General features: G+C 36.9%; 1 protein-coding gene and 1 long non-coding RNA gene across 4 annotated transcripts in view; one reads left to right on the top strand and one right to left on the bottom strand.

The window, feature by feature from the left end:
- Positions 1 to 26,667, top strand: part of LOC118001443 — a 41,740-nt gene that overhangs the window by 3,852 nt on the left and 11,221 nt on the right. The window lies entirely within an intron of this gene.
- Positions 1 to 26,667, bottom strand: part of FHL5 (four and a half LIM domains 5) — a 44,852-nt gene that overhangs the window by 8,004 nt on the left and 10,181 nt on the right. Inside the window, exons 2-6 of one of the 3 annotated variants that reach the window (XM_034991554.1) lie at positions 16,786 to 16,908; positions 6,893 to 7,063; positions 5,673 to 5,847; positions 4,532 to 4,701; positions 269 to 455 (exon numbers count right to left, since the gene is read on the bottom strand). In XM_034991554.1, coding sequence (XP_034847445.1) covers positions 269 to 455; positions 4,532 to 4,701; positions 5,673 to 5,847; positions 6,893 to 7,051 — 691 coding nt within the window. In that variant the 5' untranslated portion in view covers positions 7,052 to 7,063; positions 16,786 to 16,908. Of the gene's footprint in view, positions 1 to 268; positions 456 to 4,531; positions 4,702 to 5,672; positions 5,848 to 6,892; positions 7,064 to 8,946; positions 9,117 to 16,785; positions 16,909 to 26,667 lie in introns of those variants that run through there. The other 2 variants (XM_034991555.1, XM_034991552.1) reach the window with 2 other exon arrangements.

Below are 26,667 nucleotides of genomic sequence, written 5' to 3'. Positions count from 1 at the left end.
TCTCAGCTCATCCTGTTCTCCTCTTTCCCTGAACGATTACTTAAGTCATTACCATTAGGTTTAGTATTAATTACCCTCTACAGAACATGGCAGCCCTAATTATGCTCTCCACTTGCCTTGACGGGGTCTGTGTAATATTTGTATTTACCTGTGGGTACCCCTGTGTGTGTATCTCAGAAGATTATCATTTTTTACTCGCGTTTCCCAAATTAACTATATAGCAAATCTACATAGCCATTGTAGGACCATACTAAACTGAAGAACTCACCAGTAATGGGTTTGGTGCAGGCTGCACACTTTTTGGCATAAAGATGGTTGTAGCAGTCCAAACAGAATGGATAATCATCTCTGGACATAAACTCTTCTTCGCAGAGCTCTTTCCTACAGCCACTGCACAGAAAACACTCTTTATGCCATGGTTGGTCATGAAACGTTATCCCACCTGAAGTTATCACCTGCCAAAGGATCACAAAAAGGCAGTGACCATAGAAGCTAGTACAATTCGGACCTGTCACGATCCTCTTCTGTGTCCACAAGTGGTAGTTTTGGCTACTCTATTACCTTGTGTCAGGATGTCCTTTCCCTGTGATTTTTTTGAATCAATATGAGAAGCAAAAGGTTATAAGGATTAAATAGAACTGGCAAGACATATCCTAATTTTTCTCTTACAGTGGAATAGAGAAGAAGCAGGGCCATCATGGACTCAGGAAAATGAAAAAGAAGTAGATCCTTGATTCCTTTTCTCATCTTTCTCTTTCTTGTTGGGCTTCAAAGATCTGCCATCAGAACTAAGGTATTTTCTACACCAGGTTCTTATTTCCATGTCTAACTTTTAAGGATGCTGAAAAAAACTACTTTCCCCTGAAAGCTTTATTCCAGCAGTAGCAATGCTGAATGGCATTGTTAAGGACCATCATCCACTAATCATGACTAATATTTCTGAAGTGAGCTTTCAGTCTTCAGCCCTGTGCTAAGGGATGACCACTTCTTTTGTTCTTAACATCCGACACAGCCAAGACTATTATCTTGCCCCCTTTAAGAGATGAGAAACTACTGAGTATTAGAGTGGTCAGGTCCCTCGCCAGGTCACACAGAACTAGTATGCAAACCTACACAGTCTGACTCCTGAGCCTGTGTGCTTAGCCAGTAAAACAATACTGAGGCAAGGTTACTTTTTGCTCATGAACAGTTGATAAGTCCTTGTCGAATGAATGAACAAACACCAAGGGGAAAAACATTTGGACAGCAATTCTGGTATTGTATCTAGCACAAATGGGGTGCTTTGCCGACTGCATGGGTTTTCAGCTTTAGAACTCTAAGTAATGATGAGCACAGCTTATATGTTGAACCTTAATGTGTGATGTGCGAGGGTTTTGTCAGAGATGATTATTATTCCTCCATAACATATATATTTTTTTCTAAACCGGTTTAATCCATGGGTTGTACTTTTTAAAAGGCTGAGACATCTTTATTTAGAATCAAATGGGTAAATATTGGACACCTGTTCTTGGGTAGCAATTTTTAAGTCATAGCGTCTTTTGAACCCATGGCTGTTGAGCTCTTGGAGTAGCTGTGGAATCTGGAATGTGTTCATGTGCTCTCTGAGGCGAGTGCTGTAATCTTTGTATTCAAATTAACTGGATATAGAAAATGTAGAGCCTCTTCTAAGCCATCTTATTGATGAAAAATTAAAAAAAATGTTGTCTATGATACATGCTGTTAAAAAGATGATTCTAAAGATATTTTTGAATCTTACAACAAATATCTTAAAAATTAAAGATATTTGATAGAACAGTTATTTTACCTAAAGGAAAAGATGTATACTAGTCTAAATAAGTAAATGGGAAACATAATGGTGTGTGTGAACTAAAGCAATTTAAAATACCCCCTACTGATTTCAAATGGCTCACCACAGGGACAGCAGAATTCAAGATTCCTTTGATTTGTTTGGTCAAATTATTAGCAGGCAATGCTTAAAAGATTCCAAACTTGAAAAATGTATTCACAGCAAAAGAAAACTTGATAAGTATTCCAGAGACTGTTTAATTAGGGAGAAGAAACTCTGGAACATTAAAAATAGTTTGCTTATGATTATGTTCCTTTTGAGGAGGCAGACAGGCTGAGATGAAGTCGAATATCCAGGTGTGGTTTTTGCCATTGATTTATCCCAGGATTTGGAACAAATTTCTTCTCTGGCAAAGTGGAAGCAGTATTGGTTTTGTGCTTCGTAGACCATAGCCGATGAATCAGAGAATACTCTATTTGAACCTCGAGGAGTTTGGATTCAAAGCACTTGGAGTTTGAGGTTCCTTGTTTTTGGTAGAAAATAGCTTTTATTTATTTATTAATTTATTTTTATTTTATTTTATTTTTTTAGAGAGAGGGAGGGAGAGAGAGAGTGGGGACAGTGGAGGGAGAGGGTGGAAGAGAGAATCCCAAGCAGGCGCCACGCCCAGCAAGGAGCCCAATGTGGGGCTCCATCCCAGGACCCTGAGTTCATGACCTGAGCCAAAATCAAGAGCCAGACCCTTAACCAACTGAGCCACCCAGGCATCCCAGAAAATAAGTTTTAGTTTCACAAAATAAAATCTATGAAAAAAGTTCTAAGGGCCTGGTTGTCCAGTATTTTTTGCCCATTTTGTTTGTTTTATTTGGTCTTTGGTTTGAGTTGAAACATTGTTTTTCTTCAGCTTGGATCATCTCGATCAGAAACATTTATATCCAGCTTTCCTTAAATGACTTGTGGTTTTAAAAGTTAAATAGAAAATAATCTGGCATGTCGTGATCTGTCTACTACCCAACATAAATATTTCACAAAGTTTTGGTGACTTCAAGTCATGTCCTAAATATAGGACAGGCTCCTATAACTTGGGAAATGCCAGTGCTTTGGCCTCAAATGGTGCGTAGCCTGGGTATACTAGAGAAATTCCCCGTCTTGAATCTTTATAGCATTGAAAGAAACTTTATATTGTAGGCCCAATAAATGATTTTAAGATAATTCCCCCAAGTCTCATTAATGTTTTAGCTTAAGTCTTTAAAAAATATAACATGAACATGGACAACTTAGTTGTCCCATAAAACAGTGAGATAAATCTACCATTTTATTTCCAACATCTGTTTCTAAAATGCATGTCTTCAGGGCACCTGGGTGGCTCAGTCGGTTGAGCATCCAACTCTTGATTTCAGCTCAGGTCATGGGATTGAGTCTGCTTAAGATTCTCTCTCTCCCTCTCCCTCTGCCTCTACCTACCCCCCTTGTGCGTGCTCTCTCTCTCTCAAAAAAGAATATAGTAAAATAAAAAAAAAAAATGCAGGTCATCAATTCTGGTAAATCTTCTGAGCTTCATATATTGCAGGGTCATAGGATCTGAGAGTTGCTTATAAAGTCATTGTCTAAGTCAGTGTTACTGGTAGAGTAATGAGAGTCTCTGGGTGTAGGATGGTTTTATATCATGTTACTATCAATTGTAATTTCAGCCATCATTATAGTGTAATCTAATGATTATGATTTAGGAATTTATTGTTTCCTCTGCAAATGCAGTCCTTGTATTTTAAATACATGTAGAAAATTACCGTGCTCATGTGCTCCCATAGAAAGTGGTAGTGAGACTTCTAGCTGTCCAGATGCAATTATACAAATGGTCCTGAGATCTGCCAGAGCATCTCATAGATCAAAAATGTTTAGACACCACTGCTTTCCCATCACAATTTATAGTGTTATTTTAAACTTTATGATGCCTCATGGGTCAAGGATTTCTCCAAGTACATCGATATATATTTTATGAAATACAGAGGTTTTATCAAGGTGATAGAGATGAGTGGCTCTTTCATATAAAAGCTTAAAGGCTAAAAAAGAGATGGACAAAGTTTACTTGAAGGCAGGACTTCGTTCTTATTGGAAGATATGTTTTGAAGGGGTCTCCGAGTCAGAAAGCCTTATATGATGCTCTGGAACTGGAAGCGAACCACATGCTGCCCTTCGTCCTCTTTCTGTCTTTCTGTCTAGTGAATTTCCCTAGTGATCTTGTCACTCTCTTGAGACTACTTACTTACTCTTTAGAAATATTAAAGCTTTAAGCCAAGAAGACATTTGTGTTGCTGGGACATAATGTGAGAAGTTAAACATCCTGTTTAAATTGGTTCTGTCAGCGACTTTGTGAGACAAATCATATTTCTCTGAAACGAAATGGATCCAGAACTATTTTCTAAGAAATATCTTGTATTCCACAAACGATGTGTGCCCTCTGCCAGAATACAGGAAATCTTGTGTGGTAGCAGTGAATGGAACTGGACTATCTTGAGCTTTTGGAATCTTACATTCGTGTCCTGGGGGAAATTTATGATGATAAAAATAGGTGGCCATCTTCATTGTGATGGACGGGTAGTGTGCTTCTGGACATGCCAGAATTCAAAACTAACATGCGCATGCAAAGACAGAATGTGATAGGATCAGTGCATTCCAAATATCTAGGGATGTTAAAAAGCAGTGGTCTGGAAGGTTCCACAAGCTTCATCCTCTTTAGATAATTACCTTCTTACAAAAGCTGCAGTAGTGAGCAAACTCCTTCTCAAAACATGGCACACAGTAATTGCCACTCTCTTTGGAAATCAAAGGCTTAGTTCCTATTGGCTGTCGGCAATGGTCACACACAAAACAGGTTTCATGCCAGTAGTTTCCCTTAAATTCCATTTTGCGGGAACCTGTCCCCCCCACCCCAAATAAGAACCTGTTAGTACAAATGAAACATCATTTTACTTATTTTAAGTAAAGATATGTCAAATTACTCAAAATATATATATTTTAACATTAAGATGATAAACTTAACTGTCCTTATAGAAAAAGTGTTTTGTTGCCTTCTAAAACATTTATCTGAAAAAAAAGAAGGTAGAGTTCATGATGAAGGTGAGTCGCTCTTTTACTGAAAACTCTTGTGCTGTGTAAGCTACAATTTTGAGATTTGAAAGTACAACTAATGGAGACTCTGAAGGGCTGCATGTGGTTTAGATAGATTGGGCCATAATTATCAGTACTGGGATATTAGGAATGCCCGAGGCACAAACTCTTGAGATTGATGTTGTGCAGTTATGGTCTCCTAGAAACTCTCTGAATTCATAATAAGGGAATGAGAGAGAATCGTGTTTTATGCTGCTGTCCATAGGGATTTAGAAGAGAATCAAAACAGAGAAAGTGCTTGCCTGAAACTATAATGATGTACATGAATCCTTGACTTGCCTAAAAGGAATAAAGATGAGGGACCCCCAAACCATTTTTTGTCCTGCTACAAAATGATGGTTGGCCCCATTCTCCTATGATGGGTTATGCTTCTGGATGCCATTGTTTATGCCTAGGACAGGGTGTTTAATGCAGCGTTAGTGTTACTAGTTTAGATTTTATCTTTATTCTATGGCTCAGATAGTGGTTGAAAATGTCTCTATGAATTAATTAACTTCATGAAAATACGTCGAACACTGTAATTTACCCATACAGAATAATTACCCAGAAAGAATAATCCTTTTATTTCTAAAAAGACACAAAATGAAATCAAGAGATAGCAAGGTAGATGTCTTTCTCCAAAGGAGGGCTTTCTTAGCTACTATACTCTTCCTATGCTTGGGCGTAATTCAGAGTGTTGCAGCTTCAGTGAGAGATCGGAGCTCCCTTGGGATCTTACCGGGCATGATGGTCTTCTTGCAGTGGAAGCACTTGGAGGAGCACTCGTTAGAATAGCACTCCGAGCACAGCAGGCGTTCATCCTTGGCAGCAAAAGGCTTTTCCACCAAAGAGTGATTGCATTTGGCGCAATTGAAGCATGCTTCATGCCAGTGTCGGCCTTTGTAACAAAGATCCTTCGAGACAGTAAATATGAGTTAATTAAATGTGCTAGTAACAGAACAGGTCATTTGATAAGACAAAACTGAACACTCTTGGGACTCTGGTGTCAGTAGTTTGTGCTGGTAGCTTGAGGGAAAGTTGTCATTGATACTATTACCCATGGAGAGGAGCCTCCCTGGGGCAATTAAGAGCTAGAGCCTGAGGCTTTCTTAGTTGGTCACTAAAGACAGATGGAAAATAAACTCTTTCTTATTTCTTCAGATTTCCTCTTCCTTTTATCAACTATAAGAGGGGTTTTTCATGGAATGATTTTTATTTTTAAGTTGTAATATCCTATTATTGTTTGAGATTAAACAAAATCTCAACACCACAAAACAAAGACAAAAAAGAAAAAGAAAAAGAGAAAAACAATAATGTGCATTGTGGGAGGAATGGGCTGTGTGAGGGCCCAGTGGACTTAGGGGGGATGAGCCTGATTTGAAGTCAGAAAATACAGATTTTTGAGGGCGCCTGGGTGGCTCAGTTGGTTGAGCGACTGCCTTCGGCTCAGGTCATGATCCTGGAGTCCCGGGATCAAGTCCCGCATGGGGCTCCCTGCTCGGCAGGGAGTCTGCTTCTCCCTCTGACCCTCCCCCCCTCATGCTCTCTCTCTCATTCTCTCTGTCTCAAATTAATAAATAAAATCTTAAAAAAAAAAAAAAAGAAAATACAGATTTTTGAAATCTCTACACTTCTAATGATTTATGTATTTATTCATTTATACTCTTGTCATTCCAGAAATAAACCAGCATTTTAGCTGTGTAACTCTGGGCAAATAACGTAACCTCTTTAATCTTTAGCATCTTAAATTATCTTCTAAGATCACTGTGAGGATTAAAGTAGATGTTTTGGTTCATAGTGTGCTAAGCACAGTACCTGGTCACTGATGGTAACTTTGAAGATGCTTATATCCAGGAATATAGCAATACAGTATTAACAGTCAATACCGAAGGAAATGAGGCATTCCGAAGCATTTCTCTGCTTGTTTGCATGCAATCATTCTGTAAATTGAAAACCTACCTTGGAATCTGATTCGATTGGTTCTTTGCACTCTTCACAATAGTTAGAAAAGATACGATCGTAACATGAAACACAATATGGATTGTCATTCTTTAGTACATACTTCTTCCCAAGAAGTGATGCTGTGCAGTATTGACAATCAAATTGAGCAGCTGTCATTTTGGTTCAGTCCTGTGAATAAGAAAATGCTTCATGTACATGAAAGCAAATTTTTATAAGATAAATTATAAAGCATTACTAGGAGCCAAACACTTGAATGAATTTATATCTTAAGCAAAAAAACAAAACACCAATTTAGGAAAATATGCTGTAGTCATGGTGACATTTGGAGTGATTTAGGAAAGGCTACTCTCCCATTTTGGCAGTTCCTGTGTGTTTTGCTAACAAAATGCAGTAAGCCCGCAGCCAGATTGTGAAAAACATCTTGTATTCATCATTCACTAACGTGAACTTCAATGAAAACGTGATATGTGTTGAAAGAGGACGGTTTCACCTCAAGGATATAAATATGAACTGTTGATAGGTCTTTCACTAACTGTCATCACTTCCTAACTTGCTGGAGAGTTCTGGAGGCAGAGTTCCTTGAAAATCACAACAGTCTGAAATGGAAGTTAATAATCAAGTACACTGTCATTTTCTAGGCCATTCTTTTATTTCTCAAATCTTTATTGGGCACCTAAGGAGGGTTCTGCACATTAGTCCTCACATCTTCCTGTACTACGTACTCTCCGTTGGGACATCCTCCTTCCTTGTAGCTTGAACCTCCCCAAATATGCTGTTGACTCCCAAATCTGTAGCTAAAGCTACACTTGCCTCCTGGGCATCTCCTTCTGGATGGCCCATACTAACCTGGCCAAATACAACTCCTTAGCAGGTAGGACTTAGTCCAAGGGCTAGGTCTTTCTGGTTGCTGTTGAACAGTTGCCCAGATGTAGAATCAGGGGAAACCATCAGTGGTAGAAAAGAACTCTAAGCTTCTCCAGGTTTTAGGACTAAACTAAGATGTATATAGAATGGTGACTAGCAGCATTTGCTGAATGAAAAACTGATACGAAACATAGAGCCAAGGCAAGAATAAGGAAACCAGTAAAGAACAGAACATACGGATTTCAAAAGGTCTAATTAGGCATTGAACATGAGTTTTTCATTGTCACCAAAAACACCATCACTGCTTTTCTTGGAAAATGAGATTTGTTATCTTTGGATTTACTGGAATATATTAGGAGCTTTGAATATTTTCTAATTCTCTACCTTGGAAATTTTTTTTAAATTGTAGCAAAATCAGAAAATCAGTTATTGTGACGCTTTTCACAGCATTTTTATTTTTTTATTTTTTTTAAAGATTTTTTATTTATTTATTCATTTGAGACACAGAGATACAGAAAGAGAGAGAGAGCATGAGCAGGGAGAGAGGCAGAGAGAAGCAGGCTGCCCGCTGAGCAGGAAGCCCGATGCGGGGCTCGATCCCAGGATCATGACCTGAGCCGAAGGCAGATGCTTAACGTTACATCTGAGCCACCCAGGCGCCCCTTTCACAGCATTTTTAATGCTAGTTTTTATTTAGTACATTCAAATTGTATTCTCATACATTTTTGCCTTCTTTTATTTTAATGATGAGGTGTCCAGCAGACTGTCTTGCTGAATATATATTGTCATTAATTCTGTACATAACAGCTTTGCTATATTGTTCTTCACTAACAGAGAAAAGACAGGATTTAGAACATGTGGGTTTTTTTCCCAGGAAAGATGAAAATTCATACTAGAAAGTTCCCAATGGAACATGCCAAAATTATCTGCAAGGAACATTGAATTCCCTATTTGATTAATTCCACAGAAATGTCCCCTCCAAGTGAATACAAACACACTCAAAGAGTTACCGAGGGCTTAGAAACAGGAGGAAAATAGATCTGATTCCCTTGAAAGATTTTAAAATGTGAGTTTTATTCACATTTACGGTGATCATGTGTTTATCTCTTAATAGTGAAATCAGGTTTATATACCTTTAACTTTCATCACTTAGTATGGAAAATGCCATCTTCATTATTAGTACTTACTTGGAGTTAGCTGTACATAATAGCATCATGGAGCAAGGGAACTCCCAGTCTACTTCCATTTGCTGAGGCTTTTAGTATCTTATAAAATGAAGAAGCAACTGAGGGGATTACAAAACTGGTAGTGTTTCAGCACTTTAAACACAACATTGCAAGACCTATATCTTATTTATTTTATAAATATATACATATTGATATCAAAATATGTAATCAATAAATATAAATACTTGTCTAGATAAGTATCCCCATCCTAGCCACATAATAGGCCTTGCTCCATAGAAAATTCTTAACAAAATGGACCATATTTTATTATTTTTTTTTGAGGAAAGTTACTTCTTATTTTGTTTTTCTTTTTTTTTTTCTTAAAGCAGCATTGGACAGTTGGGTCGGGTGGGAACAGTCATTTCAACATCTCAAAACCTTGTGATTTTGCATTTTATAGAACTATACAGTGAGACAAGGCCTTTAGTCTAGGTCAATGTGTATTGAATATCTAGTCTGTAATATTTGAACTCCCTGCCCTCCAGAAGTCTGGATTCTCTTAGTTTAACTCTTACCTTGGTAATAGTGAACATAATTTGAGCTAAGAGAACAAACTAAATGTTCACCTTCTTATTCTTGGTTGGGGAAAATACACTCAGAAATTCAGCCCTCATTTTCATGAAGTCTCTCATTTACCTGTGGATATGTGAACCCATCCAAATAGAGGTGTTATAACCATATACGTGATACATATTCTACTGGAACCATGGAATCCTTAGGGAACTAATAGAAAAGAGGGTGAGGAGCTACAGTATCAGGAGACCTTCCTGGGAAGACTTTAAGGAAGGTAAGCCGTGGGAACTCAGGAAGGAAGGAAAGAAGTGAGGGAGGGAGGATCAATCCTGATTTGGCAGGAAAGGAAGGGGAAAAGACAAATGGGAGAATGGCGCAGGATCTCTTCTGAAGTTGGGAAATGGTGAGTCTTGGGAAACAAATTTGGGTACATTCAGGATTAAAGAAGACCTTGAAACTAAAGCTTCTTAAAGCTATTTGAACTCTTAATACAAGCAGTTCTAAATGTGGTGGGGGCAGGCAAGAGAAGCGAAAGAATTTCTCTAATCAAATCACTTTTTACCTAACCTTATTCTTTTCTAAACATCATTCTGCCCTTTTTCCTCTTCTTTATCCCTAACATTAATATTTTTAAATACTCAGGGAATAATTCTGTGTCCAGGAGAGCAGATCCAATGGTTTGCTCTTAATCACTTCCTAACAAAGAAAGCTGTACGAAAGAAGATAGGACCCTGTGATTCTTATCTCAGGAACCCCCATCTGAGAGCTAATTTGGCAAAGATACCGGGAAAAATTTCTCTTTCAAAGATTTTTTTTTTAAAGATTTTATTTATTTATTTGACAGAGAGAGAGATAGTGAGAGCAGGAACACAAGCAGGGGGAGTGGGAGAGGGAGAAGCAGGCTCCCCGCTGAGCAGGGAGCCCGATGTGGGGCTCGATCCCAGGACCCTGGGATCATGACCTGAGCCGAAGGCAGACGCCTAACAACTGAGCCACCCAGGCGCCCCTCTTTCAAAGATTTTAAATCCTTTTCTTTCAAAGATCTAAAAAGCGGATCTAGGGCGCCTGGGTGGCTCAGTTGGTTAAGCGACTGCCTTCGGCTCAGGTCATGATCCTGGAGTCCCGGGATCGAGTCCCGCATCGGGCTCCCTGCTCGGCGGGGAGTCTGCTTCTCCCTCTCCCACTCCCCGTTTGTGTTCCCTCTCTCACTGTGTCTTTCTCTGTCAAATAAATAAATAAAATCTTTAAAAAAAAGTAAAAAAAAAAAATAAATAAATAAAAAGCGGATCTATAATTATGAACCATAAGAAATCTTAATATTAACAATGTAACCCAACTGGATAGCATTTCATTTTTTTAGGTATGAACTCAGGAAATGCTAGTATCAATATCAAGTTCTTGGCAGACTTCTTTCAAAGGGATTATATGTATCAATTAGATATATTCTAGTCAAATTTCTTTCGAAGTCATTCTGCAATTATACAATAGTTTGAGTACAGAATTTTTATCATTGCCTACTGGGGTTTTAGAAGATTGATTTAGAGATACACTGACATATCAAAGAACTGACATATCTAAAAACAAATAAATACCTCAGAAATCCGGTGTCATGACCAGACTTGACTTTCATTGTCCAGTTCCTCCTTTATTTTAGATTCTACTTAGAAAGGTGTGAGTTCATTGGCAATAGTTTCTATACCTGAGAATGCCATTTCTTAGATGTTATTTTTTAAACCAGGAATAATTTTGTGTCAAGTTATATTTTATGGTGAATTATTGATTAGAAGGCTAATGCTGTGAGCAATATATCCACTTATATTTTTACTCTGCTGAGCAGAATTAATAGATTCACAAGAAATGTACTTGAGACTATGTCAAGCAGGAGGGAGGCAGGGATTTGATGCCCTGTATCTTTAATATGCTTTTGTTTGCAAGGCATCATCCATCATTCATTTATTCATGCAGTCAATCAACATTTAAGGTTTTTTTTTTTTTTTGCAAAGTAATCTGCCAGAAGTTATGAAGGACATAAAAGAGAGTAGATTCCAATCCTACCCTCAGAGAACTTATAATTGAGTAGGAAGAGTAAGGACATTTTATAAATAACTAAACAAAAGTTAGGAAGTGATGAGGGGAAATGAAAGATTGTAAGAATTTAGAGCAGCAGTTCTAAACACAGAGGATACATTAGAGTTTAAAAATTTCCAAAGTGCACCCCTACTCCACACCAATTAAATCAGAATTTCTGGAGGCAAAGAACGAGAATAAGTATTTTTCAGGTCCGAGGTGGCTCTAATGTCCAATGAGGTTTGTCCAATGGTGGTGAAAACCACCAATGTAGAGGAGGCAGAAGAATGATGACTTTTAGTTAGGAAAAATCCAGGAACAAGTTGGAGAAGGTGGAGTTGGAATGAATCATGCGGTAGATGTTATAGGTTGGCTCTCTCAACCTTGGCTTTACCCTCCTCGCTGGAGAGGTCAGGAAGCTAAAAATATTTCCTGGCCCCTCTTCAGCTGGTGTCTGGGAGGCAAATTTGGCTCTGCTAACTCAAACCATGTGTGTAAACTGGAAGATGGGAGGGTATGGAGGATGTGTTCCTGCCGCTGTTGATGCTGGCAGACTGTGTCTGAGATATGTGAGTGGTTTCTACTATTTCAAAATGCCTGGACTCAGGTTGTCCAGGGTCCAGTGACTAGATTTTTGGCTGTGAGAAACAGTTGTAATGGTATCCGTGGCAGCAGCAGCAGGTCTCTGACCTCTGGGTTACAGAGCAGAATGGATGTAGAGGTGGGCAAAGAGCAGTCGCTCCTACCCTTGGTATTTTATAGTAAAAATACTACCAATGATATAAAATATTCCTGTTCCCTGTACTAACCACTTTGTGTAGATTATCTCCTTTAGTCATCACTTGACCCTCTAGGAGGGGTCTATTATTATTATCCCCATGAATAACATTATTCCATTAATGAAGAAACCAAAGCTTAGTGAGGCCAAGAGAACCTGGCTGGTAAAAATGCTGGATCTGGAATTCAAATCTACGCTTGTCAGAAACTGAAGCCTAGGGTCTTAGCCTGTGCACACCTTTCTTTCCCTGGAGATGTGGGGAAGGGCATTTAAGATAGAACAACAGAATTAGGGTAGACATTCATACTCAGATATGTGAAGCAGGCATAGGAAGAGGCAAGGAGTTTATTCAAAGTGGCTTGCAGGGCACAAGAAGGCAAATATTGGAGGAGAAATTGGAAACATACACTGGGCAAGATCATCAGTGGTTTAAGTTTCAACCTAGAGTTGAACATATTTTTTTCTATAGAAAAGAAAATAACTACTGATGACTGAAAATAGATGAGTGAAATGTTTTGAGCTGAGACTCATGAAAATTAATTTAAAAATAGTAATAGAAGGGGTTGGAAGATGGACATACCACAAACAGGTAAATCAATTGGGATTCCATTTGATCAACAAATATTGTTCTTCCTATGTAAAAAAGTATGTTTTACATGTTTCATGGGGAATATGAAGGAGAATTTTTTTTTGAAAGAGAGAGAGAGAGAGAGAGAGAGGTGGGGGGAGGGGCAGAGGGAGAGAGAGAATCCCAAGCAGGCTCCATGCCCAGGGCGACCTGAGTTAAAATCAAAAGTTGAACACTTAACCGACTGAGCCACCCAGGCGCCCCAGGAGAATTCTTATTGAGGAAATGATGGCCAGTCTTCCAAAACTGACAGATTACATCATGCTACAAGTTTATAAAACAAAATAAAGCAAAAACTATGAACCTCGACCAGGCTAAAAATACACACACTGAGACATCTCAGGGTAAAACCTCTAAAAACTAAAGGCAAATAACATCTAAAATATAGGGTAAAAATATTACTTTCATTGTAACAACAAATTAAGAAGTTACTACTTCTCAATAGAAAAACATGGAAGCTAGACAATGGAAAGATAAGGTAAAAATTCTGAAAGAAATTAGGAGCCAACCTAGAAGTCTATACTCAGATAAAACAGCTTTTGATAATGAAGATGAAAAAAAGACATTTTTCAGACAATCAGAAACTGAATATATCCAGAGCACACCCATATTAAAATAAATGCCAAAGACCATTTTTTTCAGGCAAAAATGATCTCAGATTGAAGCTCAGAGATGAAGAAAGCAGTTAAAAAACAACAAAAATTGTAAATATGGAGGTATATCTAAATAAATATTGGCCTTGTGGAAGAACTTTAGCTAAAGAATTAGAAAATTTTGATAAAATGGGAAACTTCTAAGATAAATAAAACATTACAACTGATACAAGAATATAACATTTCAAACATTAAAACTGATACAAGAATATAAAATTTCTCTGATAGTTGGTAACTATCAGAGAAACTGAATTTGTTATTAAAAGCCTAGGTACCCAGTAAAATGCAAGCCCAAATGGCTTCACCAGTGAATTTTACCAAGCCTTAAGAAATAGCACCATGCCTAATAAACTATGCCAAATATTATAAATAGGAAACATGTTAATTTTGAAACATGTTATCATTAAAACTCTGATACCAAAACTGAAAACATTAGTGAAAAAAATTTATAGGCCAATTACGCTTATAATAAATAATAAATTTTGCAGTACACACAATCTCTCCTCAAATAATAACTAACTGACCCTAGTGATATGTGAAAATGTTAACCATATCATGATAAATCGCATTTATCCCAGGAATGCAACTTTGGTTTAAAATTAAAAAGAGAATCACTGTATTTCACCAGATTTATCAAATAAAAGATAAAGTCATATAATTACCTTAGCAGATGCAGAAAAGGCCTTTGATGAAATTTGACTTCAATTCATAATTAAAAACTTAGTAAACTAAGAATAAAAGGAATAAAAGGAATTTCCTCAATGTAATCAAAAAAAAAAAAAAAAAAAAAACCTAGCAAACATATTTAATGGTGAATGCTGATAGCTTTTACTCTGGGATCAGAAACAGAAAAAGAATGCCTACGATCACCACTTCTATTCAGTTTTGTGTGAGAAGTCCTGGCCGGTACATTAAGATGAGAAAAAGGAAAATACCAGAATTGAAAGGGAACAAATAAACTGTCATTATTTGCTGCTGACTGATTTTTGTGTGAAGAGAATCCAAATGATTCTATAATAAACAATTAGAATTTGTAAGTGGGTTAATAGAGTTGCTGGATAAAACGTCTCTATATAAAAATCTAATTCTTATAACAACAAACAGAAAATGAAGTTTAAAACATATATCATTTTTGGTACCATTAAAAAACCCTCAATACCTTGTAATAAATCTAATAAGCATGTGTGAGAACCCTACACTGAACACTTTGAAGGAATATAAAGAAAACCTGAGTAAGTGAGTGGAAAGATCAGCTATGTTCATAGACTTGGAAACTCACTATTGTGAAGGTGGTATTTCTTTTCTAACCCTTTTAGAATATAAGAAGATATCTTTATTAACTTGTAATAGGGAAAAATTTCTTAAGGCAGCCACATAGGAAAAATTTAATAAATTGGACTACATTAAACTTAAGACCAGTATTTAAAAAAAAATTCAAGATAAGAGAGTGAAAATAAGAACCACAGAATCAGAGAAGGTATTGTAACTAATGAACCAACAAAGGAGTCATATCCAGAACACAAAGAAATTCTACAAATCAATAAGGAAAACATGGACAACCCAATAAAGGTGCAAAAGACTTGACTAGATACTACACAAAAGAGGATATCCAAATACTAAGAAACATGAGACTGTGTTCCATCTCATTATCATTGAAAGGGAGCAAGTTCCTTGATACAAAATCAATACACAAAAATCAACAGAATCCTTATACACCAGAAATACAATGTTAAAAAATACCATGTTTGAAAACAATAAAAATAATACTGGTATTAAATGTAACACCATATATCTACACTTTATGATAGTGGGAACACTTATCATATGAAATCTCAAAACTTAAAGTCATTAAGGAAATGTAGTTTAGAACTGGATAAACCTGATATGAGGAATTCTTAATCTCAGGAAACAAACTGAGGGTTACTGGAGTGGTGGGGGTGGGAGAGATGGGGGTGGCTGGGTGATAGACATTGGGGAGGGTATGTGCTATGGTGAGCGCTGTGAATTGTGTAAGACTGTTGAGTCACAGACCTGTACCTCTGAAACAAATAATACGTTATATGTTAAAAAAAGAAGAAAAAGATAATAGGAAGGGAAAAATGAAGCGGGAGAATTCGGAGGGGGAGATGAACCATGAGAGACTATGGACTCTGAAAAACAAACTGAGGGTTCTAGAGGGGAGGGGAGGTTGGGGGGATGGGTGAGCCTGGTGATGGGTATTAAAGAGGGGACGTACTGCATGGAGCACTGGGTGTCATATGCAAACAATGAATCATGGAACACTACATCAAAAACTAATGATGTATGGTGATTAATATAACATAAAAAAAAAAAAGAACTGGATAAACCAAGAGACGGGTGGAATAGAATGGAAAACCAAATCAGATGTGAAACAAATCATATCAGATAAATATGATGTATTTATTTTTGATATATTTATATTTATAAATATTGATATATTTGACATATAAAGAATGATATTTCAGTTTAATGGGAGTAAAAAAATTATTCAACAAATGGTCCTGGAATAATTGGTTACTTATATGGTGAAAAATTAGGTTGGAGCCCTACCTTATACTATACTCAAACAATTCCATCACCAATATGAAAAGCAAAACTAAACTATAAGAGTAAATTTCTATGACCTCAAGCTAGTGAAAGTTTTTGAAAAGATGCAAAAACACAAACCATGAATGAGCAGATTGACAATTTGGAAAAAAAATTGGTCATTGAAAGACACTATTAAAAGAAAAGAGAACCACAAAATGACAGGTTAAGAGATGATATTTGCTACATATATAACTGACAAAGGATTAGAATACAGAATATATAAAACACTCCCATGAATCAATAAGAATTAAAAATAAGCTATTGGAAAAATGGGCAAAAGATATATGCAAATATTTTTCTTTTTTAAATGACAGATATTTTAAAGAGGGCTCAATCTACTCCATGGAATTGGATTTGATCTGTTTAGCAAACCATAATGAAATACATCTACACTCATAAAGTCAGAAAAAATGAACAAGTCTGACAATATCAAATACTGGTGAGGATAAGGAGCAACAGAAGCTCACGCACTGAAAATAAAAGTGAAAGATGGACAGATAAAATCACTCTGAAAAACAGTATTTCATAATATTGTAAAGTTGAACATGTACCTTTTGTATGACTCAGCAATTTCACCCATTAAGTGTGTAAATCATAAAATCTTGCAGAGATCATGCGCAAGAATGCTCATAGCAGCATACTTTATAGTAGCCATGACAGGAAACTCTGAATAGCTATCAAAGGGAAAATAGATACAGAAGTAGATGTATGGTCATACAGATGAATTGCAGGTAATTCATCCTCATAGATGAAATTTACAATATTGAGTGAAGCAAGTAGTTTGCAAAAAAGTAAATACACTTTTATAAAGTTCAAGAACAGCCCAAACTGATTATTAGGAATTATAATAAATAGGTTAATATATTAAAAATACATGTTAGTATGTTAGTTAACATGTTATTAAACATAATAAATATATATTATTCAAGCTATTTTAAAAAGCATGATGATGGTAAACACAAAAATCAGGATGCAATTTAAGATTATCTAACTTTTGGAATTAGATGGGTATTGAGAAGTTGCAAAGACGTTTTCAAATATGTAGGATCTAGGTATTTACCCAAAGGATACAAAAAAATATTGATTCAAAGGGATACACGCACATATAGCAAAATTATCAACAATAGCCAAAATATGGAAAGAGCCCAAATGTCCATTGACTGATGAATGGATAAAGAGGTTATGGTATATATAAACAATGGAATATTACTCAGCCATCAGAAAGGGTAAAATCATGTCTTTTGAATGACATGGATGGAGTTAGAGTGTATTATGCTAAGCAAAATAAATCAGTCGGAGAAAGACAAACACCATACAATTTTACTCACATGTGGAATTTAAGAAATGAAACAGATGAACATAGGGGAACAAAAAAAGAGAGAGGCAAACCATAAAATAGACTCTTACCTGTAGAGAACAAACTGAGGGTTGCTCAGGGGAGGTGGGTGGGGAATGGGTTAAATGGGTGACAGGGATTAAGGAGGGCACGTGATTGAGCACTGGATATTATGTGTAAGTGATGATTCACTAAATTCTACTCCCGAAACTAATATTACTATATGTTAACTAACTGCAATTTAAATAAAAACTTGAAACTACAAAAAAAATCCACACAAATTGATAGGAAATGTTTGATTTCTTAGACTAAGTTGCTATTGTACTTTGCATATAAATTAGAAATATTCTTTCCTATATGTGAAATGCTTATTTTTTTTTTTAGAGATTTCAAAAAATGAGTTGAGGATAAATAGAATAGTATGTATTAAACAATTCTTTCTTATGTTTGTCAAAAGAGAAATAATCCACAAGGGTGTAGCAATATCTAGAGAAAGGTTTTGCATGCTGATGATGGTCATGGAAGTTGTCTAAACAAGGAAGATCTGGGATGCATGTGGACTGAATCAAAAGAGACCGTAGGGAGACCATTTTATTTCATTTTTTATTTTTTAAAGATTTTATGTATTTATTTGAGAAAGAGAGAGATTGTGCACCAGTGGGGGAAGGGGCAAGAGGGTGAGGGAGAAGCAGACTCCCCGCTGAGCAGGGACCCCAATGTGGGGCTTGATCCTAGGATCCTGAGATCATGACCTGAGCCAAAGCCAGATGCTTAACTGACTGAGCCATGCAGGCACCCAGAGGGGGACCATTTTAGATGCAAGAGAGGGGAGAAGTTCTCTCTCTCTCACACACTCTCTCTCAGTACCATGAAAATGTGCAAAGCAAGGACATGGTTACAATATGCATGAGCTTTGTGCATGAACATTGTACAAATCAAGGACAACCTGTATGTATCTTATTACTCTCTGGTCATGGATTACAAGTTTCAAATGTGAGAGGACTTTTCCTTCCTATGGTGGAGTTGAAATGTACAAGGATATAATTTGAGCCTTCTGGCTTCCAGTAACATCTCTACTGTCGGTGTATTTTTGAGGAATTTTATTTATTGGGGTAGTTGAATTACCATATATTTTTTATTCTAAATATCAATTATAACTTACATTGTTTTGATAACAGCTTTTTGTTCCTTACGGAGGCAGGTGATAATGTATAAAATTCTCACATTGATTATAATTCTTAAAATAGAGGATATACAATAAATGGTATTTAAGATTACTTCTGTCTCTAATACATGATCTGTAAATTTTGCTAAATAGATGCAAATCATGCCATAACTACTACTTTTGCACATATGTAAAAGTACACAGTTCTTTAATTCAAAGTTTACTGGGATTTCTGGCTTAATTCCCATCCGGCTATTCAAAACAGCTTCACTCAGTCTATATAAATACATCTCTGCTCCTAGGAGAGTGCTGAGGACTATTTCAATTGCCCAGGCAGGCTTTCATTGATTCAGTAAAGTAGATGTGTTTCTGCTTTTCTTTGGGGAAGAACTTGGGGAGAAACTAAATCTAAATGGTGTAAGGAGTATTAAAATCCTCTTGGAAAGTGTTAGTATAAAATGTTTAAGTCTTTGAAGTTTCTGATTGATATACCAAACTTCAATGGAAACAGAAACTGGATGAAGAATCTTAATTCAAACTATACTTAACTGAATTTACCTGTGATTTTCCCATTTTGGATTTAAATTTGAATTGTTGCTCTGATGGCCAGTCAGGAGCATTTTGGAAACCTCATTGAACAAAGTATATTCCTCTATGCTCTATGGTTATAGAAACCATCTACAGTGCATAGTTAGAAATCACCTAGTTTCCTGAGGCAACTGTTTCCATCATTCTCCTCTCCTCCCTCCCTGCCCGCACCTCCTATCTGTGTTTATCGGGTACCACATCCTGTTGATCCCACTTCAGAAGCATCCCTTAAATCTTAGTTTAGGCCCTCCTCATATCTCCGATGGGTCATAATAGTTTACATCGACCTGAAGAGATTATTAAAGATTTCTTCCTCTATTGAGCGGAACCAAGCACATTTCTACTACATGACTTTTGTTCTCTAATGATAAGCTCAATTTCCTCTAGGGAGTTCTAGAACATCCTCCACATGCTCAAGAAGAGTCTTTCTCAACCTCCTCTGATCATCTCCCCTCACTGGAAAAAATCTCCAGCAGCTCATTTTTGATTATACAATGAAGTCTAAACTCCATTAGTTAGCATAAAGACCATTTATGCTATGCTTTAAAGAACCTTGCTACTGTTCCCCTTTGCTCCAGCCCTTTCCAGACCCAGCACTGCCCAACACACCCTCATCCCACCTATGCTTTAGCCACACCAGCGACTCCCTATTCAAATACACTACACTCATTTGTGTGGTTGAGCATCCATCCACCTGTGGCTTTTCTTCTGTATCTAGTACCCTCCTCCCTGTCACACTGACCTTGTCTGCCTGATGCTTCTCCTCATCCATCAAGGTCCAGTTAAACATCCTCCTCTCTGTAGCTTTCTCATATCCCTCAGGAAAGAGTTGTTGCTCTCATTAGTTCATACATATGTCTGTTTTCCTTTTGTCACGTTTTGTGACAGTATTTTTGTCCCATGTGTGTCTCTCTCACTTGTGAGCTCCTCAAAGAGTAAGGATGTTGCTTACTTCATTTCTGTATCTCAGGTCTGAGCAGAGCAGCACCTTGGAACATGGTTTATGACTGAAAAAACAAAGGCCTGGAAAATGTCCTGGTCTATGAGGGCTTGGAGTCCAAGACAAGTACTGAAACATATATGCAAAGAGGATTCTGTCAACAGAATAAAGGATAAAGGCTCAAGTAGAAAAGAGTTAAGAATTTGTATGCTATATGTCCACTTGAGTAGTGAATTCATTTATATCTGTTACATCTGTGGCAAATATGTCAAAGGACTGAAAATGAAGGTTAGGGAACAGAAAGTAAAGCCCTCAGGGCATGTCTGTGGCAAGGAACATTCTTTCACTTTCCCTGTGAGGGCAGCTGAAGAAGACAGCTGGAGGGCTCCTCCATTACCAGCTGAGGAAGATATCAAACAAACAGCAGAAGTAGGTGGTTTATCTGTTGATATTATTAAAGGATTTTTCTCTAAACTAGGGGCACTAATATGCTTCTATTAATAGTTTTTTTTTTAAAGATTTATTTATTCATTTGAGAGAGAGCAAGCATGCAGGGGGAGGGGCAGAGGGAGAGGAAGAGAGAGAATCCTGAAGCAGACTCCCTGCTGAACGTGGAGCCCGATGTGTGGCTCCATCCCAGGACCCTGAGATCATAACCTGAGCTGAAATCAGGAGTCGATTGCTTAATCGACTGAGCCACCCAGGTGCCCCTATTAGCAGTTTTTGAGCTGTTGGATTGTCTTCAATTGTCTGTTGGAAGTTACACCAGGCTTTTTGGGTCTGTGCACAACATTTTGAGACAAACCATGTCTTTGCCAGGATCGCAAGATCTTTGTCTTCTGAGATCTCTGATGTTAGCTGAAATGCTGTTTGAGTAAGTGACTGAATTTGACAGAGTTTAAGGGAGTTAAATGAGATATATGAAAAAGTAAATCTTCCAAAGTCTGTGTAAACTAGGCCAGATGGGGTAAGTATATGTTTTACAGCAGAAGAAATTAAAATGCACATATTTTAAAAATATGAAGGAGTTTGGATAACTCATAAAGAAGTTCTACTTTTAGGTTTTTTTTTCTTTTCCTGGTTCTGAGGGTTGAGTTGAGCAGACCTGCATGTACTTCCTTAGCTGTTTTTGCTTGTAACCCAAGACAGAACATACTGAGAACTAGGTTAGAATCCAGAAGCTGTAGAACGTTGCCCTGGTTGCTTGAGCACTAGCATATAACTTAGCCACCGTTGTAGAAACCATTTAACCTTTCTGGCCCTTATGTTCCTTAACTATAAATGAGAACAATAATAGCTGCTCACAATCCCACCCAAGTATCAACTGAGATGTAAGAATGGGAAAGTCATGGGTAAATCGGCTGTAGGTATACTTGACGGAAAATGCGCAATTATAACTGTAGTTCCCATTTTGAAGAAGGAGTCTATTTTCTTCCCCCCTCAAACACTACTTTTTAAAAAATCAACAAACAATTTTAAAAATAACTGAAGCCATAACTTCAGGCCATCAATCAAAAATAACCTAAAACAAGCATCATAGAATTGTGGTGGAATGTTTGATATTAGTCTCTAGGGACATATTTGCAAACCCAGTTTGTTGGAAGCTGAATGTCTTGTGTGGAGAGGTCAAATGCAAATTCTTCTGAGAGCTGGTGAACTACTCTCCCATGAAACAAAACAGCTGACTAAAGCTTTCCATCTGGTTAATTTGTTCTGTGGATACTAACAAAGAAAAAAAAAATGCTTTGATGGCTTTCTTGGAGGGATTACATTCCGAATCATTTAATTATAGGAGCTATTACTGAAATAGTGGTAAATATACCATGGTAATATATAACTATATTTTATTAAACATTATATTCTTTAAAAATAAAAGAAGTAGAAGTCTTATAAAATATATAGGTTTGATTTGATACCATCCTTGATTTCTTTTTTTCCTCACTGGGGTATAAGAAAATTGTCAAGACCAAAAAAATACTCCTTTTAAGATGAAACTGAATTATCTAAATCTCTGTCTATTCAGATCCCAATTTTCTGTTTTTAAATTCATCATTAAGTTTGCTTCTACAATTTTGATCACAAAGGAACCACAAGCCTTTCAGGATAAGTTGAATTTTCTACTTCCTGCAAAATTGCTGTTATTTCTGGAAAAGGTGTGTTGGAAGAGAAGATCCAGTTCCTAGGTTGACTTAGGGTCTCCTCAAAGTCTTGTTTGAAGTTCTGATTAAGTGCAGGGTTTGGTAAACATAGGGACAGCACTAAAAGAGACAATTTATCTAAAAGTATTTAGCATAGGGTCAGCACATGGTAGGGGCATGGTGAATGTTTCTTGTATATGAACCCCCCAGGTCAACCCCATTTCCTACAGATGGAGTCTGTGAGGACACTGCACATCTAATATAAATATTAGAAAGTATTACCCCGGCCTCCTCTCTATACTTTTTTGGGAAATTCAACAAATACTCTATGGAACTCCTCAAGGGTAGTAAATATATCAGTTTGTTTTGTTGATCTTCCTTTCATCTGAAGATCACCTTCATCATACTCATTAACTACCATCAGTATGTAAACACTAGTAGCTGTTTTCTGAGGGAAGGGAAACAAGGGAGCTCCCTTGATTCATCTATTTAACATGGTTTCTATCTGCTTCCCCTTGCATCTAATGACAAATACAAGCTTATTTAGCAAGAAGAGTGATCTGCCATTGTAAAAACTAAGTCTACTGAGGAAGGACTGAATCTGGAACGTCGGCCATGCCTCTAACACACCCTAATCAGCTGAGTCACACCCACAGGGGCAGCTGTTTGAGCGCATGAGATCACACGAAAAATATGCTACAGTCTGGGGAATAGACTTCATCAGAGAGGAAATACAGTGTCTTTTGTACCTTTTTTTCTTTCCATTTTTGAGTTCAATATCATGTGTTACAAAGAGATTGTGAATTGTTCGCTGTAAAGCCAAGATGGCTATTTTATTGTCCCAAATGTTTTAAAATAAACTCTAATTTCCCTCCATAATTAGTGACGGGAAAGCTCAATCCTTACTCAATTAATTCATCTTAAGAGGATGACAAACATGTTCAATTTAAGCAGGTTAGGTTAATACCATGGATTCAGGCACTTTGCCGAGTACTCCAATCATCACAGGATAGTCGATTCATTTGAACCCTATAAAATCTTGAAAAACCAAAAGTACATACTCATAATATAGGAGAATCAACCAAAAAAATGCTCTCTATGATTTTCTTTTAAACAAATATGTTTTTAAATATAAGAAATAAACCACCTGTATTCTGATAAAACAGTATTAGAAACTATCCAAGAAAATGAAGAGTGTTCTTTATTTGGAAGGTGGCCAATATAAAATAATAGATGTATTCTTTATCTAATAGAGCCTATAAAGTAGTTTTTTAAATCCATGACTTACCTAAATGACAACTCCAGTTAAACAAATTAGGAAGAACTTTTAGACATTCAACTAAGAGCAATAAATAAGATTTCACAACCAATCATATAATTCTTTCCTGAGAATAAGCCAAGTCTAACCATACAATATATTGACTTTCATATATCCTGGCATTAATGTGCATTATAGCTTCTGTTGGTTTATGATCTTCAAATTCATAAAACACAATGCTGAGAGAAGAGTTCCTTTTTGAACTTTCTGAAATGAGGACAACCTGTCAACAAGTTCTATTTCACCTTGGACTTAAAGCTGCAGACATTTCTGAATTTTAAGATATATAAAAGCACATTTGTAAATTGTATTATGAATGTTTAATGAATGCCCTTTGTGTTTCTCTTAGATATTGTTTATATTCTACCTTATACTATAAATGTTCTGGAGGTTTGTTGTATTTCTTATAACCATAATATAAGTTCACTGAGAGCATCCACTGTGTCTTACTCATTTCTGCACTCTATTTGAAGCCTAGTGGTGCCCCGTACTTACTGGGTGACCTTTAAAAATGTCTTGGATAAAACTGATGGTAATAAGCCTGGTGATGGGTATTAAAGAGGGCACGTTCTGCATGGAGCACTGGGTGTTATGCACAAACAATGAATCATGGAACACTACATCTAAAACTAATGATGTAATATATGGGGATTAACATAACAATAAAAAATTTAAAAAACCTGATGGTAATAATTAAAGGATTTCTATGTTATTGAAAGTGATAATGGCTCAAGATCAGGAAAATAAGCTGTAGCACCTCCAGTCTTAGAATCTTCTGCTGTGGGGATGGGGGTGGGGGTGGGGGCGGCGCATCACATGATTCCCCAGTGACTGGAAGCTCTCTTCAAGTATCTTTTCCTTGATTTCTGGAGTGGAGGCTCCAGATACTCTTTCTTTTCCTCGGAACTAATAGGCCAAATCAAAGGATAACAAGGGTCCTATCTCTTTGCGGTTGTACCAGCAGTTTTGCAGATGATGGTAGACGTGGAGTAGGTATTTGCTGTCTCTTTGGGTCTTTTTATTCTGTGTTCAAAATTAGTGGTTCCTGCAGCTTTTTGACTCCTACTGAGCCTATTGAGGGCTGGGGAGGGGAGGGCTGGACCTTGGAGGGGAGGAGCTCTGCCTGGCCCTTCACAGATGTGGGGAGGACTCAGTCCCAAGCACTTCTGTGAAGCCCAACAGCCTGTTACTAAGGGCTGGTGCTAACGCACATGCACCCCTTGTCATACGCATGACATTTCTAAACTATCACCAAATTCTTTAATTAATTATTTTTTAAAAAAGAATATTTATTTGAGAGAAAGTGAGAGTGAGAACAAGAGAGAGAGAGAGAGAGAGAGAGAAGCAGACTCCCTGCTGACCAGAGGGCCTGATGCAAAGCTCGATCCCAGGACCCTGGGATCATGACCTGAGCCAAAGGCGGACGCTTAACCGACTGAGCCTCCCAGGCACACCTATCACCACATTCTTAACTTTCAGTTGATTTTTTGGGACAGATAACAGTACACTTTATAAAACCACTGAGTTACTAGCATCCTAATTTTTGGCATTTTGGCAACACCAAAATACATATATGGTAAAAAAAAAATGGCATTTATATTCTGCCTTGCAAAATAGAATATTGTAAATGATGTCCATAAATGGTGCTTTAGAGCAAATGAGATAATGCATATCAAAATATCTTAAAAACAATCATGAGTTATGCAAGTATAAACATTGCTGAGGAGGAAAGTATATAGGAAATAGAGTAATTATAGGTGGAAAATGACAAATTTTAAGAATATTTACAATTTGTTATCCTAATAGTGTTATAGTATTTGGTATTGGTCAAAACCAATCTTGGCTTCTTGGCAAGTGACATTTCACTTAAATAATACTTAGAGTCAGGGCGTCAGGGTGACTCAGTCATTTAAGCATCCAACTCTTGATTTTGGCTCAGGTCATGATCTCAGGGTCATGAGATTGAGTGCTGTATGGCCAGGCTCAGTTCTGGGCGTGGAGCCTGCTTAGAATTCTCTCTCTCCCCCTGCCTCTCTTCCCCCTTCCATGACGCCCCCCATCCATTCACACTATCTCTCAAAAAAAAAAAGAAAAAGAAAAAGAAACAACAACAACAAAAAACTCCCAAAAGAACAAACTTGGAGTCATTCTTGGAGAAACCACAAGACAGAGTGTAATGAATAGACAGGGAAGATTTATTTTTCACTATTTAGTGAGATTTACTTTTCACTGTCTATATAGCCCTTTGTACCTTTTGAATTTTGTTCCAAATGCGTGTGGTCTATTTTAAAAATTAAATAAAATCTTAACACAAATCAAAAGACTGAATTTATTTCACCTGACTCTCTTGTTCCTAATCATAGAATATAAGAACTAGAAGAGATAGATGAGTTACTACTCATTTTACAGATATGGAAACTACATTCTGAAGATAGTATCCATTGCTATTTTCCAGAAAGATTAGGAAAAATGGAATATATCTTCCAAATAAAATTTTGTAAGCACTTAATAGAAAATACCCACATTGCTAATCAAAATTAATTTTTTATATATCACACACTACTTTATTACCACATCTGTCATTTGCATGAATTTTAACAAGCTTCTTTTAGATTAGATTACTGCTTTGTAATGAGTGACCTATACAGGACCAGGTTGTTAAATAAACATGAAAGATTTTCTTTAAGATCGGCCAAAATTGGGTGCTAGTTTAGTGACCCACTTAAAGGAATCTTACACTTACCACCATTTTGGGAATTTTTTACAATTTGTTTCTCAGCTCTGCTCTGTATGACCTTGTTTTCTCAAGGAGAAAGAAAGAATTAACTTCCACCCTCCAATAAATTAGTTGCACAACCAGTCTTTCTTATAATAGTTTACTAAAAAAAAAAAAAAAAAAGTCAACCATTAGAACTAGGCGGGGAAGGAGGGAGGAGGGGGACCCCAGA

This window comes from Mirounga leonina, unplaced genomic scaffold, assembly GCF_011800145.1.
Source record: "Mirounga leonina isolate KUSES-001 unplaced genomic scaffold, KU_Mleo_1.0 Mir_53, whole genome shotgun sequence".
Taxonomy (NCBI): Eukaryota; Metazoa; Chordata; class Mammalia; order Carnivora; family Phocidae; genus Mirounga; species Mirounga leonina.
This window is presented reverse-complemented; position numbering and strand designations above follow the sequence as displayed.